At 40.9% G+C, this 13260-nt stretch overlaps 1 protein-coding gene across 10 annotated transcripts in view; it reads left to right on the top strand.

The window, feature by feature from the left end:
• Positions 1-13260, top strand: part of FAM53B (family with sequence similarity 53 member B) — a 191267-nt gene that overhangs the window by 80424 nt on the left and 97583 nt on the right. Inside the window, exon 6 of one of the 10 annotated variants that reach the window (XM_077350038.1) lies at positions 10271-10408. The exons of the other annotated variants lie outside the window; for them this stretch is intronic. Coding sequence (XP_077206153.1) covers positions 10271-10291 — 21 coding nt within the window. The 3' untranslated portion in view covers positions 10292-10408. Of the gene's footprint in view, positions 1-10270; positions 10409-13260 lie in introns of those variants that run through there. 10 annotated transcript variants of the gene reach the window in all.

Genomic DNA, 13260 nt, shown 5'->3' with positions numbered 1-13260 from the left:
ACTCACTTCCAAGAGGACTAGAATCACGCATGTTTTTCCTTCACCTCATGTCTTACGTCTGCAGGGCTTGCTTTCATTCTGAGACACACTGACTCAGCAGTGCACAACTCTTTAGTCCTTGACGGTCCAAGTTAACATTTTTAAAACACACATTCTTGTCAAGTCCAGCAGTTTGTATTGGGGGGGAATTGCACAACATTTCTCCTTAGTTTAAAACACACCAGAGTCAAAATGTACCTTTTAATGTTAAAATGATCCAAAAATTGTGCAGTATAAAAGTAGAATTGATACTATTGGAAAAACAGATGATGTAAGAACTAGGAAAATACCCTTCTTCTAAACTGGAATAGAATGCTTTCTGCCCCCTTCCTTTCCCAGCTAAGAGCTCCTCTTCCTCCTCCTCGTGCATTTACAATCTTGGATGTTGCCCAGCCTCTCCCACTATGCCCCTAGCACAAAAGGACTTGCACTATGGTCCTTATTGCAGCAGTACCGTTCCTAATGAATGGCAAACCTGTCAGCCTGCTTGATTTATGCCTGAACCTGAGACACCTATTTAAATCTCATGTAACAACACCCTGGTGCAGATGTCAGAGCAGTGCAAGGCTGGTTTCAGAACTGTTGAGCTGTCTAGACAGTTTGAGGTGATAGGTCACCCAGAAAATGTTACAGGCCTGCTTGTGCCATAATTGGATTATTATGGAAATCTGAAACCAGCTGCCAACGCAGTGGCCCATTTGGTGACTATATTTTTTTACCCTTGTGAATTAGAATAATAAAATGTTGCAGTTTCTTAGCTGCAGTGTTGTTTTTTTTTTATTCTTTGGCTGTATGCTTATATTTAAAATACTTGAGTAAGTTTAATTCAACTCACTAAGGCTTACTTATGAGGAAGCATGCAAAGGCGTAGCTTAGCTATTGTATAGCTTTCCGTGGGAATATACTCTCGGTTGCCTTGTGGTGCCGCTTTGAAGGGGGAGCCTTTGACTTGCTATCCTAGGAACTTTCCTAGGTGCAAGCCCCCTGAATAGAATGGGACCAACCTTTGAGTAGCCTTGTTCAGGATTGCTTCCGTTTGTCAATCAATGCCCCTCTTAGAGTAGCCCCTATCATTTCCTTTATTAGCCTGCCACAAGCACAGACTAGTGATGATGAAGGGGAGCTATGAGGGGCCTGAGTAGGAGTTAATAAAAACAACCCAGATGGCCGAAGCCCACTAACCACACCACATGTTGCTGCAGAAACATAAGACATCCCCAGGGTCTCCAGCCCGTGTGGCCTGAGAACGATGTCTGGCTCCAAATGTGGTGATCAAAATCTTGAGTGTGTGAAAGCAGGACCTATCTGCTGGATTTAAGAGAATACGTATCCTTTTCAGTACATCTGCATCTAATTCTGATATGTCTAATGTCTAATATTAAGGGCCAGTTCATATTTTTTAAATTATATTTTAGTTCATTTGTGTTTGTACCTTTTTTCTTCCATACAAGCAGTCCTATCTTTCCCTGAATATGCAGATTCAGCAAATTGAATGTATAAACAGTGCTAGAGATAGAAGGTAGCAATAATAATAATGACGTTACCATGCATTTCTAGTAGGGAAGGCAGTATATTCACTCATGTTAAGTGATATGTCAGGGTTTGTTTGTTTTTTGTTTGTTTTTTGGTGTTCAAAGCATTTCATGTACATCATTTTTGTAATCCTTGCAAGACAATTCTAAGGTAGGCCATACTGCAGAAGGAGTGCTGCCACTGAAAGCCAATATTGCGTTTGAGACACACACAAGATTCAAACCAAGGAGTCCTTGGTTTACAGGCTACTGTATAACTATCAGAGGACTTTATATCAGAGGCAGATTAATTGCCATGACTTTAATAACTGACCCATGACAGAAAAGAGTTGCTGAAATTGTGATTATATTAATGATTATTTAATATACTATTTGGAAAATCTCAGAACATTTCACAATGCTTATGTAATAGGAGAACTAAGTTTATCACTAGTATTTGTGTATATAGGGGGAGCTATTTATATTTAAAACGGAGGAGCAACTTTTCAATATGGTGTTTTTTAACATTCTAACTCATTCTGTAAATTAATTAAGCTTTTAAGTTTGCCTTTTGTTTTTTTGGTTTACATGATTGTTCAGAGCCCCATTTTGATCCATATGAAATTGTAAAAGTCATCTGGGATATTGCCCCTTTTCTGCTCAATATATGTTTAGCTATTCCTGCAGTAATTTGTACTCCTTCTAAATTTAGATCTCTTCACAGCACTTTTGAACATTCCTCTACCAACAGTCAGCGCTAAAGTTATCCTAAAACTTGTATTTTTTATCCATCCATCTGTCTTCCCAACCAAGGTTTTAACTGACCTGGCATAAGATCGCCTCAAAAGTTTGTCTCATTCAGACAAAAGCAATATTGATTGTCCTTCTATCTTATCGGTACCTTTGCTTCAAGTTTAATTCATATATGGTGCTGTTGCTGCTGTGCCACATAGGCCGATGAAACCCTTCCATAGTTGTAGTGGGATACTGGCGTTCCATGAATGCAGCTGCCATCGGTGGGCTTTGTAGTGCAATAGCCTCTCTACAAGGATGTGTATAAACAATAACTTTTTACAGGTCTTCAGGTAATATTCTAGGGCTATTTTTGTCACATACACATTTTGATTCCCAGCACGGTCTGATCAACAAAGTTTAGCAGGTTTTCATAGTACGGAGAAAAAAGGACAGCACCAGTCACTAAGAGATAAAAATAAAGCCAAGGCTGACGGTTCAAGTGAAGTAAAAATATTTTTATTGCCCTGTTAAGATTCCCTACATGTTTCACCATCAGTCTTCTTCAGGAGGATCAGTTCATCTTGCATTGTTTTTTCAGCAGGAGTAAAAAATTCTGCAAGATGTTTTTAATTTACTTGCCCCATTGGCTTTGGCCTTATTTTGTTATTTCTTAGTTTCATCAGAAGAAGAAAAGCTAGTTTTTATACCCCACTTTTCACTACCTAAAGGAGTCCCAAGGTGGTTTACAAACATATTTTCTTTCCTGTCTCTACAACAGACATCCTGTGAGGTAGGTGAGGCTGAGAGAATCCTAAGAGAACTGCTGCAAGAGAACTGTGACTAGCCCAAGGTCACCCAGCTGGCTGCATGTAGAAGAATAGGGAATCAAGCCCAGTTCTCCAAATTAGAGGCTGCTGCTCTTACCACTACAATACACTGGCTGTCAAGGCATTTTGTGCCAGAGGAACATACCAGCCTTAATGGAGCAAAAGTACTGGATCCAAGCCTGTGTGGCAAGCGATTTGCAATAGATGCGTGCATATTTTGATGTAGTTGTCGTGGTCAACTATTAGCACAAGTGACAACATTTCAAGCTTTGAAATGAATCGGCAGATGGTGAGCTGCATGGAACAACTGATCATAATGGCTGTGAACTAGCTGATATAGTAGTAGCAGAGAATTAACATTTCTTTGCTGCTGTTACCTCTGCTTTAGAAGTCTTCTAATGGGCTCTGTGGCATGATCTGTCAGATTCAGCATGAATTTTTGACCAGCATTGTTCTAGTTGTCTCACAGCTCTCTTCAGGTCACCCAGCATCATGGTAAAACAGGGGTCTAGGCTCCCCTCAAGGGCAAGAGAACCCCTTGTTGACATTTTCAAGGAGCTTTATGCTCCAAGTACCTCACTGCACAACTGGACCCTGGGAGGTGAGCACCTAGGGTTGTGCGTGGCGGTGTCTGAATCGCAGTTCCAGGCTGATGCAGCCAGGCGTGCGTGTGTGTGCTAAGTTATGCACCGGCGCCTCCACCTGCGCCTCCCCTCCTGCCCTGCAGCGCTGGCTGCATTGGCCTGGAATGGCCAATTTGGATGCCGCCGCACACAATCCTACCTCCAACTCAACCCAGTCCAGTAACTGGCATTGTGCAACAGGGCCAGATTTTCCCTAGGGACTGGCTTCCACGGCGAGGGAATTGTAGTGGTTAGAGTAAGACTGGAAGACCTAGGCTAGCGATCCCCAACCTGTGGGCTGCGGACCACATGTGGTCCTTCAACTAATTGGAGGTGGGCCCCGAAGGACGCTTTCTCCCCCCCCCCGGCCCTTTACTTCACCCCCCCAGCCCTTTACAACACACTTCATTGTTGTGGAGTGTCTGTATCTTATTTTGAAGGGATGTTTAAACATTACCATAGCAATCAGAGAGTGTTAGGGCAGTGGTTGAGAGTAGAGGAGTAAGCTACCCCCCCCCCCGGGCCTCAGTAAAAGGCGTTGAGTGGTCCCCGGTGAGTGGTCCCCGGTGATAAAAAGGTTGGGGACCACTGACCTAGGCTCAAATCCCCACTCTGTCATGGAAGCTCACTGGGCGTCCTTGGGCCAGTCAGTCTCTTTTACTTTAATGTACCTCACAAGATTGTGAAAAGGATGACATGAAAGAAAGGAGACTGATGCATGCTGCTTTGGGTTCCAATTGGGGGGAAAGGTGGGTATAAATTAAATCAATAAATAAAGCTAAGATACAAACAGGTCTGACTGGTAAGTGGAAAGAAGAGAAGGAAGCAGAGAAAGGGAACACTAGATGTGAGTTGCCAGGAGGAGAGAGAGCGGATGTGGTGTGGGAAATGGGATATGGGGAGAAATGAGGTGACCCCAGCAAGTCCTTGCGGGTTACCTGCTTGTTCTGCTGTAATCTAACTCTAGCTCCAGATTTTTCCTTTTCTGCCTGCCCCTATTTACCACAATAACAGCTGTCAAGAATTGTTCAGGCTTTGCTGTGATGTCACCTGAGTGCTTCCAGCTGTGGGCAAGCAAATAGAAATTAGCTTATTTTAATGTTTCATGATTTGAAAAGTATAACACCTCAGGCAGTGAATGTGTCATGGTTTATATAGGAAGTGGCAGACTCATTACATGAGCTTTTTTAAAAAGTGGAGTCCTTGTGCTTTTGTTTGCAGACTCCAGCCTTCCCCCCCCCCTTTCCCTTCATTTGAAACTTCCAGAGGGGGTTGGGGATATCTGAAGAAGGTCTGTGGATTGTCCTCATTATTATATTTGAATAAGATACGAGTCTTTGAATACTTTACGCAGTTATAGAAAAACCTGAGCACTTTTTCTTCTTTTAACGAAGAACGTTGGGATCACAGTGGGCTGATAAAAATCTTAATCAAGTAACTGCTTTGTTCCTTTCTAAGGGACAGTTCACCCTGCCATGTTTCTTGTGTGATTGTTGTAGCTATATCAAATGACAGTTGGACTGTGTGAAATCGCTGTCTATGACAGAGAGTTCCTTCTTTAACTACCTATCAGTGCAAGGTAAGCCAGGAAGATACAATGAAGAGTTTCAATTGATAATTACCATTCCAATGGATTGTGTAAATTAGCTCTCTTCTCACATGAAAACAGCAAGGTTTTCCACTAAATTCTGCTTGGTAGTATTATTAGTGCAGATTCACTGTCATTTCCCACTCTACAGATGGCTATGTGTGGTAATGCTTGTCAAAATTCTGGCTTATAACACAGTTGTTCCAAGTATTTGGATTTTCAAAGAGTGTTTTTCTTTAGTCCCATGCAGTGATGCCAAAAGCTACCATGGACCCCTGACAAAGGTCCCCCCCCCCACACTAAGACATGATCTAAATTTCATATGAAAGGAAATCATATAACTTGTTCTGCTTCACGTATATGAAATTTTGCCCCTTCCCCCAAGTCCCCCCTCTAGATAGCCTGCTGCCATGCAGTGGCCAGCTTCAAAGTGGTCATCCAGTCCATGGATGACTACCTCAGCCTGATGGGCCTCATGGTTTTGCTGTGAGGATAAAGTGGAGGGCAAGAAAATAATGTCAGTCACTTTGGGTCCCTGTTGGAGAGAAAATAAAGAAATCTACTCAGGGTTCCCAGCTCCAAAGAGATAAAACTGACTTTGATTAGGGCCAGGGCTTTTTAGGCCCTGGCGGAACACTGTACCTGAGGAGATCAGGGCCCTCTGGAATCTTAAACAATCCCAGAGGGCCTGCTGTTCCACTGGGCCTGTGGTTGAGACCAGGAAAGAACATTAGAAATGCCAGCCTCCCTGCCTGATAACCAATCCGTCAATAAAAAATCCCTCCAAGTTCTGGCTAACCTTCTGAAAGGCTCAGATCATCAGAAGGAGGTTGGTTTTTTTAAAATGTTAACATGTTTTAATGCCTAAATAGTATGATTGCTTTTCATTTGTTGTCAGCTGATCTGAGTCGACTAGGGAAGAGTGGGCTACAAATAAAAACTTATTATAATATCATTATTATTAAGTAAACTTATAAGCAAATTGATAAGGAAAATAAAAGTGGGCTGACCAACCAAGTTTTTTTATGCATGCACACAAAAGGTTATATCTTGAGTAAAACTTTATTGGTCTTAAAGATGCCACTAGACTCAGACTTAATTCTTTCACATGATAATATTACTGCTTCCTGTTTAGGAGTTGCCCCCTGTGATTCCAATTTTTTTTATTTGTTTGCTTTTGTTTTGGGTACAGTTTATGAGTAAATGTCTCACAAGGGGAAGAGTAGATTATTGGAAAAGAAAATTTAAATGCATAATAAATAACTAAAGAATATTCTACTAGTATCTGGAATCGAAGCATCTTTAGGATTTACTCAAATCATTAAAATGTTACTTAAATTTGTATATGGATAATTTGAAAAAAGTATTAAATCATTATAGACATTGTACAGCCTGAGTCTATGCATGTGTACAAAGAAGGAATCCTGCTTTCTTCAGTACGGCTTTGTTTTAAGCAATTATACAGAGAACTGTAGTCTTTGTTTGTTGCTGCCATTTTTACTCGTCGGGCAATTCCATGTGTAATCTAACTGCCATGGAGGTTTTAGAAAGGCAGTAGTATATTTGATAAGCATACATACATGCTCAGCACTGTAGAATGAATGAAATCTTCCATGCAGTGATACATGGAAAATATAATCACTAGTAGTTCTCAACTTGTTGCTTTGGTCTTTCAAAACAGTAAAGCAAGTCATTATAAATTCCCTTCTACAATTAATTGAGTTCTTTGGCTATAGAGGAATTTGAACTCTTATCCATTAGGTCACACTGGTCCATTTCCAAAGTTGTTCCTTGAGGCCTGATGCATGGGGGTGGAAAGCCTTGTCAAGTAATGGGTGACTTTAGGGTTGCCAGGCCTAGCAGACCAGCCAGCAGGGGATGGGGGGACTTATCAGGAGTGGGGAAGGAAGAAGCCTGTACAAGAGGGACATTTCTATGTTATTTGGTGGCGATGCTCTGAGTTTAGAATTAGCTTCTTCCTTCAGAGTTTCACCTGAAAACCAGCTTGTTGCATGACCTCCAATGTCCACAATATTCCTGCATCACTTTGCATGACATAGAAATGTCACATTTTTCAGGGGGGGGGTTTCCCCCAGTTTCTTAAACCCTCTGAAATATATGGAAAGACATCAAACAGAGTAATTTCCAGCCCCTGGGGACTGGCAACCCTAGCTGAGCTCTGGTGACCCCATAGGGTTTTCATGGCAGGAGACATTCATAGGTGGTTTGAAATTGCCCTCCATCTATGGAGTGACTCTCTACTTACGTGGAGGTTTCCCAGCCAAGTACTAACCAGGGCTGACCCCATTTAGCTTTTGAGAACAGACAGGATTGGACTAGCCCGAGCTACATTTAACTGTGGGTTGGTGATCCTATGGACTGATTTAGGCAATTTGCATAATGAAGCTGCTGGGAGCTTTTTCCTGTTTCTTTTTTTTTTTCTAAAAAGGACATATTTATTGTTGTATCTAAAAATATTATTAGAATATTAGTACTGTTTGGGGGATTGAGATACTTCTGTGGTCCAGAGTCCATCCCTCCGCATCTGAATAAAAGTAAATCAGAAGTGACATTGTTCATTGGGAAAACAGCATGAGATGGAAGGGTTAAAAAGAACCCTTTCCCCCTGCATTGTGCCCCCTCTTGAAATACCAGCCCTCATGGCTGCATTTTGAAAAGAGAAGTTCTCTTTTAACTATCACAAAATTATATGTAACCTGTAGTTGTACACTCACATGATGCTGATTTAGAAGCCTGGTTGTCTGAAACATGGTAATTCAATGCAAGACAATCCCTTTATTTCTTAACATAAATTATCTACCAGTAGGATAAAAACTTCCCAATATAATTAAGATTATCACTGCATGAATTTGCTGTTAATAGCTTACTTGAATTCCTCATTATGGATGCCTGAATTAGTGAGTGGCATTGATGTGTGGTTCCTGAGTGCTTGACTTCATATTTAAAATGTAATGTAGATTTTTACTTTGAAAAATTGGCTAATTTTATCCAAAGAATATTTCCCACCACGGAATTACTGTTTCTACACATCTGACAGTGCAGTCCTCAGAAGAATTGTATTATTTAAGCCCTTTGACTTGATTGTGCTGGGTTGGGGGGTCGTAGCTTGGTTTAGGATTGTCTAGTATCACATTTGTCTTCTCAAAATGGACTGATGTCACCCACTGTCATAAGACCGTTTTGAATTTCTTTGCCAGCCTCCAGATTCTCCACTTTTCAGGCTGTACTTTAAACTAGTACCACTAACACAGTGTTACTTTTATGTACATCCATTCTTGTGTTCATGACATCTCAGTGAAGCAAAGATATCTGTTCAACATTTGTCTTTGAGAGACAACAGTGCCTCAAGTGTTTTTCCCTTGCTGATGCTCACATGAGAGGAACAGATTGAAGGCAAAACAAAGGCAGATAGTATCTCTTTGTAAATTAGGTGCAGATTCCAGATGCATCTGAAAGAGTTAATCATCTCATGACTTTCTTTAATTGTTAGAGTAGCTCAGGCTGCTGTACATATATTAGCAGCCAGCAGCCTGATCAGCCTTACCAACCGAGTATGAAGTCAAGCTCTCCCTAGACATGTTCTCCACACCATTCCTATTAGTGTTGGGGGAGGATCCTCACCATTATCATCATTTGTCCAGTGGTTCTGAATGTCAACCTTATGTGTACCTATTAGATATTAGTTCTCAGATTCTTTGTTCAATTGTAAAATTAGGGGATTAAAATTTAAAAATTAGGATAATGAACATTCTGGTAGCCAGACGACAAGTTATGCTATGTATATATAAATACTGGGTGAGAATGGGTCTATTTTCAGAAGAAAAATGTACAAAATTGCTACACATTTAAAAGTTTTGCAAAACTGATTCACCCATATAATTGTGCTTAACTAGGACTATTTTTTTAGGTCTGAAACTACAGAAAACTATTGATGGATACTGGAAGTGAATGGGATACATAAAAGATCCTGGAATATCAAAACACAGTATACTGGGCTGACTAGTGTTCTGGTGGTTTATTTACTAAAAAGTCTGATAGTTTCCACCAGATTTCAACACTATGCAGAGGCAGAAATTTAGAGTTCCATTTGCTAGCATATTGCCTTATCCTAGTCATAAATAAGTGAACAGCATAGTTGAAGGGGCACACCTCCAGTGTTTTTTCCTGCCACTCCTTGCCTCTTAGCACTCCCAAGTAATTCCCCCCCCCTGGGAGTAACACCACCCACTTGGGGAACCACTGACCAAGTTGGTGGAACCAGTAGCTACAGGCTCCCAGCAATCAGAAAACAAAGTTCAGCAATTTTATATGGTTTTCTGTGAACCACACATGTATATCATTACCTGCAGTAAGCCTGGTTTGTAAACCAATCAGCAATTATCTTTATGTTGGCCAAAAGAGCATCAATTAATGCTAAGTAAGCAGTCCCCTCTGGCGGTAATCTTATAGACACATATTTTTATCTGATGAAAGGAGCTTTGACTCTCGTAAGCTTATACTCTGAAAATCTTGTCGATCTCTAAGATGCTATGTCTCAAAAATCTTTAGATTTTAAAATAATATGTGTTTTCAGTTTTACAGCCTGTTGCAGGTGACATTGGACAGGTTCTTTGTATTTCCCTTTGTACTTTCCAGTTAGTTGCTGGGTGAACTTTGGGGACTGTTCCAGGCCTATTAAAACATTTAAAGCATCAGAGTGATCAATACAGTAATGAGACATTTAAAATGAAGATTTTTATTGTTTCCTTGTGCAAATCTGATGACTAATTACAACTTCATTGTAAATATTTTCAGTACAACTAGTGTGTAAGTTTTGAGACCACTATCAATTGGCAGTCCAGGCATTCTTATCAGTATAAGCTAGCCTCTGGATTGTGTACATATTAACTGGTTAATTACAGCTGTTGCTGTTTTGAAATTTTGCAGGTCCATAATGTAACCACCTAAGGAGGAAAAAAAGATCACATTCACAACAATGAGGCTTATTTTAAACCCAACCCCAAAACCTTCTTCAGATGTATAAGAACTTGCTTCCCAAATAAAGATTTAAATTGCTCAAGCTAATTTAGTGTCTGACTATTTGCATATCTAGTTTATAGTGCTAGTTTAATCTTCTTAAATGTGGGAGGTCCAGGTGTTCACAAGCCTTTATTGTAAAAAAATAAAAATAAAATTCTGATTTTATCTCAAGTACCATTCCTCTGTTGGGAGGGAAAGAGGCATGGAATAACCCTATCTTGCAAGATCTCAGAAACTAAATAGGGTTGGCGCTTGGATGGGAGACCACCAAGGGAGATTCTGAAGAAGATGACAATGGTGGATGACCTCTGGTTCTCACTTGGACGCATCTTGCTAGGGTTACTATAAGTCAATTAACCTCATGACGCTTATATGCATAACCGTTCTTCTGTTAGGTAACTTCAGCTCATGCAGAAACACAGCCCCATAATTGCAGTATCTTCGTAGGATAGTATTATATATTGACATACTGCTGAGCAGCCTCCTTGATAGGTAGTTATGTCATTACCAGGCATACCATCTGTTTTGAACTATTGTTCAAACCTCAAAAAGCAAATATATCTCACATATTAAAACTTGATCTAAATATATGATTTAGGAAGCAAAGTAGTAGAAGAAAAAGAGTTGGTTCTTACATGCCGCTTTTCTCTACCCGAAGGAATTTCAAAGTGGCTTACAGTCGCCTTCCCTTTCCTCTCCCCACAACAGACACCCTGTGAGGTGGGTGAGGCTGATATCACTGCTCAGTTCAGAACAGCTTTATCAGCACCGTGGCAAGCCCAAGGTCACCCAGCTGGCTGCATGTGGGGAAGTGCAGAATCGAACATGGCTCGCCAGATTAGAAGTCCGCACTCCTAACCACTGCACCAAACTGCTAAATTTTGCTAAAATTGCAGATCATATGACCTAGATAAAGTCAAGATTGCAAAAATGTTTTTCAAAACCAATTGTAAGATGAAGTGATGTGACTGAGGGCTTTTCCGCACAAGATAATTATAGTGAAATGCTTACCTAATGGTAGTTATATTCTGGCTGCTTCGCATGAAATCACCAACATCCAGCATCTGGGCAGTAAACTGCTTGCTATAGCCTCCATTTTAAAGCACGAGTACAGGAATCGCATTAAAGTGGATTCACCAACCTAAAAAGCGCTAGCTACCGAAAAACAACCAGCAGGCAACCAGCAAAAGGAAGGTACGAAGGCTGAAATGTGCTAGAATTGCCAGCTTCATCCTGCTGTCACTCCTGCCTCCATCTCCCTTGTTCCCGGGGATGGGAATTTCTTTGCCTTGCAGGTGAATACCTGTCGCCATAAAGACACCCATACAACTGTTGGCGTTTAAATAGGCCACAACTTTATTATAACACATAACATTCAGGCCGGGTTGTGCCTTGCTTCTACTTTGGACAGCTCTGCCTTACTCCAAGGTTCTTGACTGGGCAGGAGCCAGGTCTGACAGCCATCTCGGTCAAGTTGTGCCAAGTGCGTGACATTGGAATAATTAAGGGGGGGGGGAGGCAGGGAGGCAGAGCATTGCCTGAAATTGAAACAATAGCTTTGAATATTGTCATATATTAGTCCCCACTCCCCCCAAAAGGTTAACATTTTCTCAGAATCAGCCAGTAGAATTTTATGATGGTGAAATGCAAACATGTTAGTTTCTTCTTCTCTTTTAGCCCTTAGTTACTGCTCTGGCTAAGAGAAAAAGCAGATTCTTTAGTAGCTAAACTGAAATGCACAAATGAAAATGGGACTTTATCTGCCAGCTGCCCTCTATTTTAAGCTGAGGATATTCACTTTGCTGGCTTGGCATCAAGGTCAGGCGGTGTGGCCCTTTCTTGATAACTGCTGCCAGATTCCTGACATGCTGACGTACTGTAAAGTGGCAGCCAGAAGCATTTGTTCATATTGGCTTAAGAAATTTTCAAGAGATTCTTTGGTTGTTCTCTTGGCCTGAGATTCTCACCAGCATCTCAAAGCAATGTCCTCTAAGCAGTAGTTTGATCCCCCCCCTTCGAGTGTGTCTTTTTTTTGGTGACTGTAGAAGAGAGTAATTTAATTGGGGGGGGGGGGGTAAAAGGAGAGAACCCTGTCCAAAACAGACACTTTCCAGGCCACTCACATGGAAAGGCATTAAAAAAAGATTTGGTATCTACAGCTGATTTTAGCACAGCTGTTAGGGCAGTTCTTTTGAGCACAAGAAAATATTAGCGGGGGGGGAGGAGGGGGCGGAAGAGTGACCATGTTCTCCTAGAATTCCTTTTGAGATGGGGAGGAAAGGAAATTTAGACTTTCATAGGGTGGACCTTAATAAATTCAGAGACATGATGAGAGTCATTTCCTAGACAATGATGCAGGAAGAGAAAGGAGCAACTAAAGGGTGGGCTCTCCTTAAATGAGAGGTATTGCTTGCTCAAGTTATGACTATTTCAGCAAGACGGAAACATGGTAGAGGATCCAAGAAACCTATTTGGATAAACAGGGAACTTCAGGAGGAGCTAAGGTCTGTCAGTGGCTGTCCTAAATACCAGCCATTTTCACATCAGTGTGTCAGAATAATTGTGTCTTGATGTTCCTGCAGTTCCTGTTTTACATACCCTCAATATTTGCTGATTCAGCTTTTGTTTCAGCCCTGGTATCCACTTGCACAATGATAATCTTTTTCTGATGACTCTCCAGTGTTTGACTGTGAATGGCATCAACTGTATATAGGCGGAATTATTCTAGATTTCTGCAAAAAGTAAATAAAATAATTCACTCTTGGGTAGAATAAAGAATAGAAATGGGATTTGCAGAAATAGCACATGGACATTCACTCTGCCATTACTTTACTGTAGTCCTTTGTAGTTTACAGTTTATTTGTATTATAAATCTAGTTTTATTAATATACCATGGC

Source organism: Paroedura picta, chromosome 8 (assembly GCF_049243985.1).
Source record: "Paroedura picta isolate Pp20150507F chromosome 8, Ppicta_v3.0, whole genome shotgun sequence".
Taxonomy (NCBI): Eukaryota; Metazoa; Chordata; class Lepidosauria; order Squamata; family Gekkonidae; genus Paroedura; species Paroedura picta.
The sequence above is the reverse complement of the archived record's forward strand: the minus strand, read 5'-3'. Positions and strand labels throughout refer to the sequence as shown.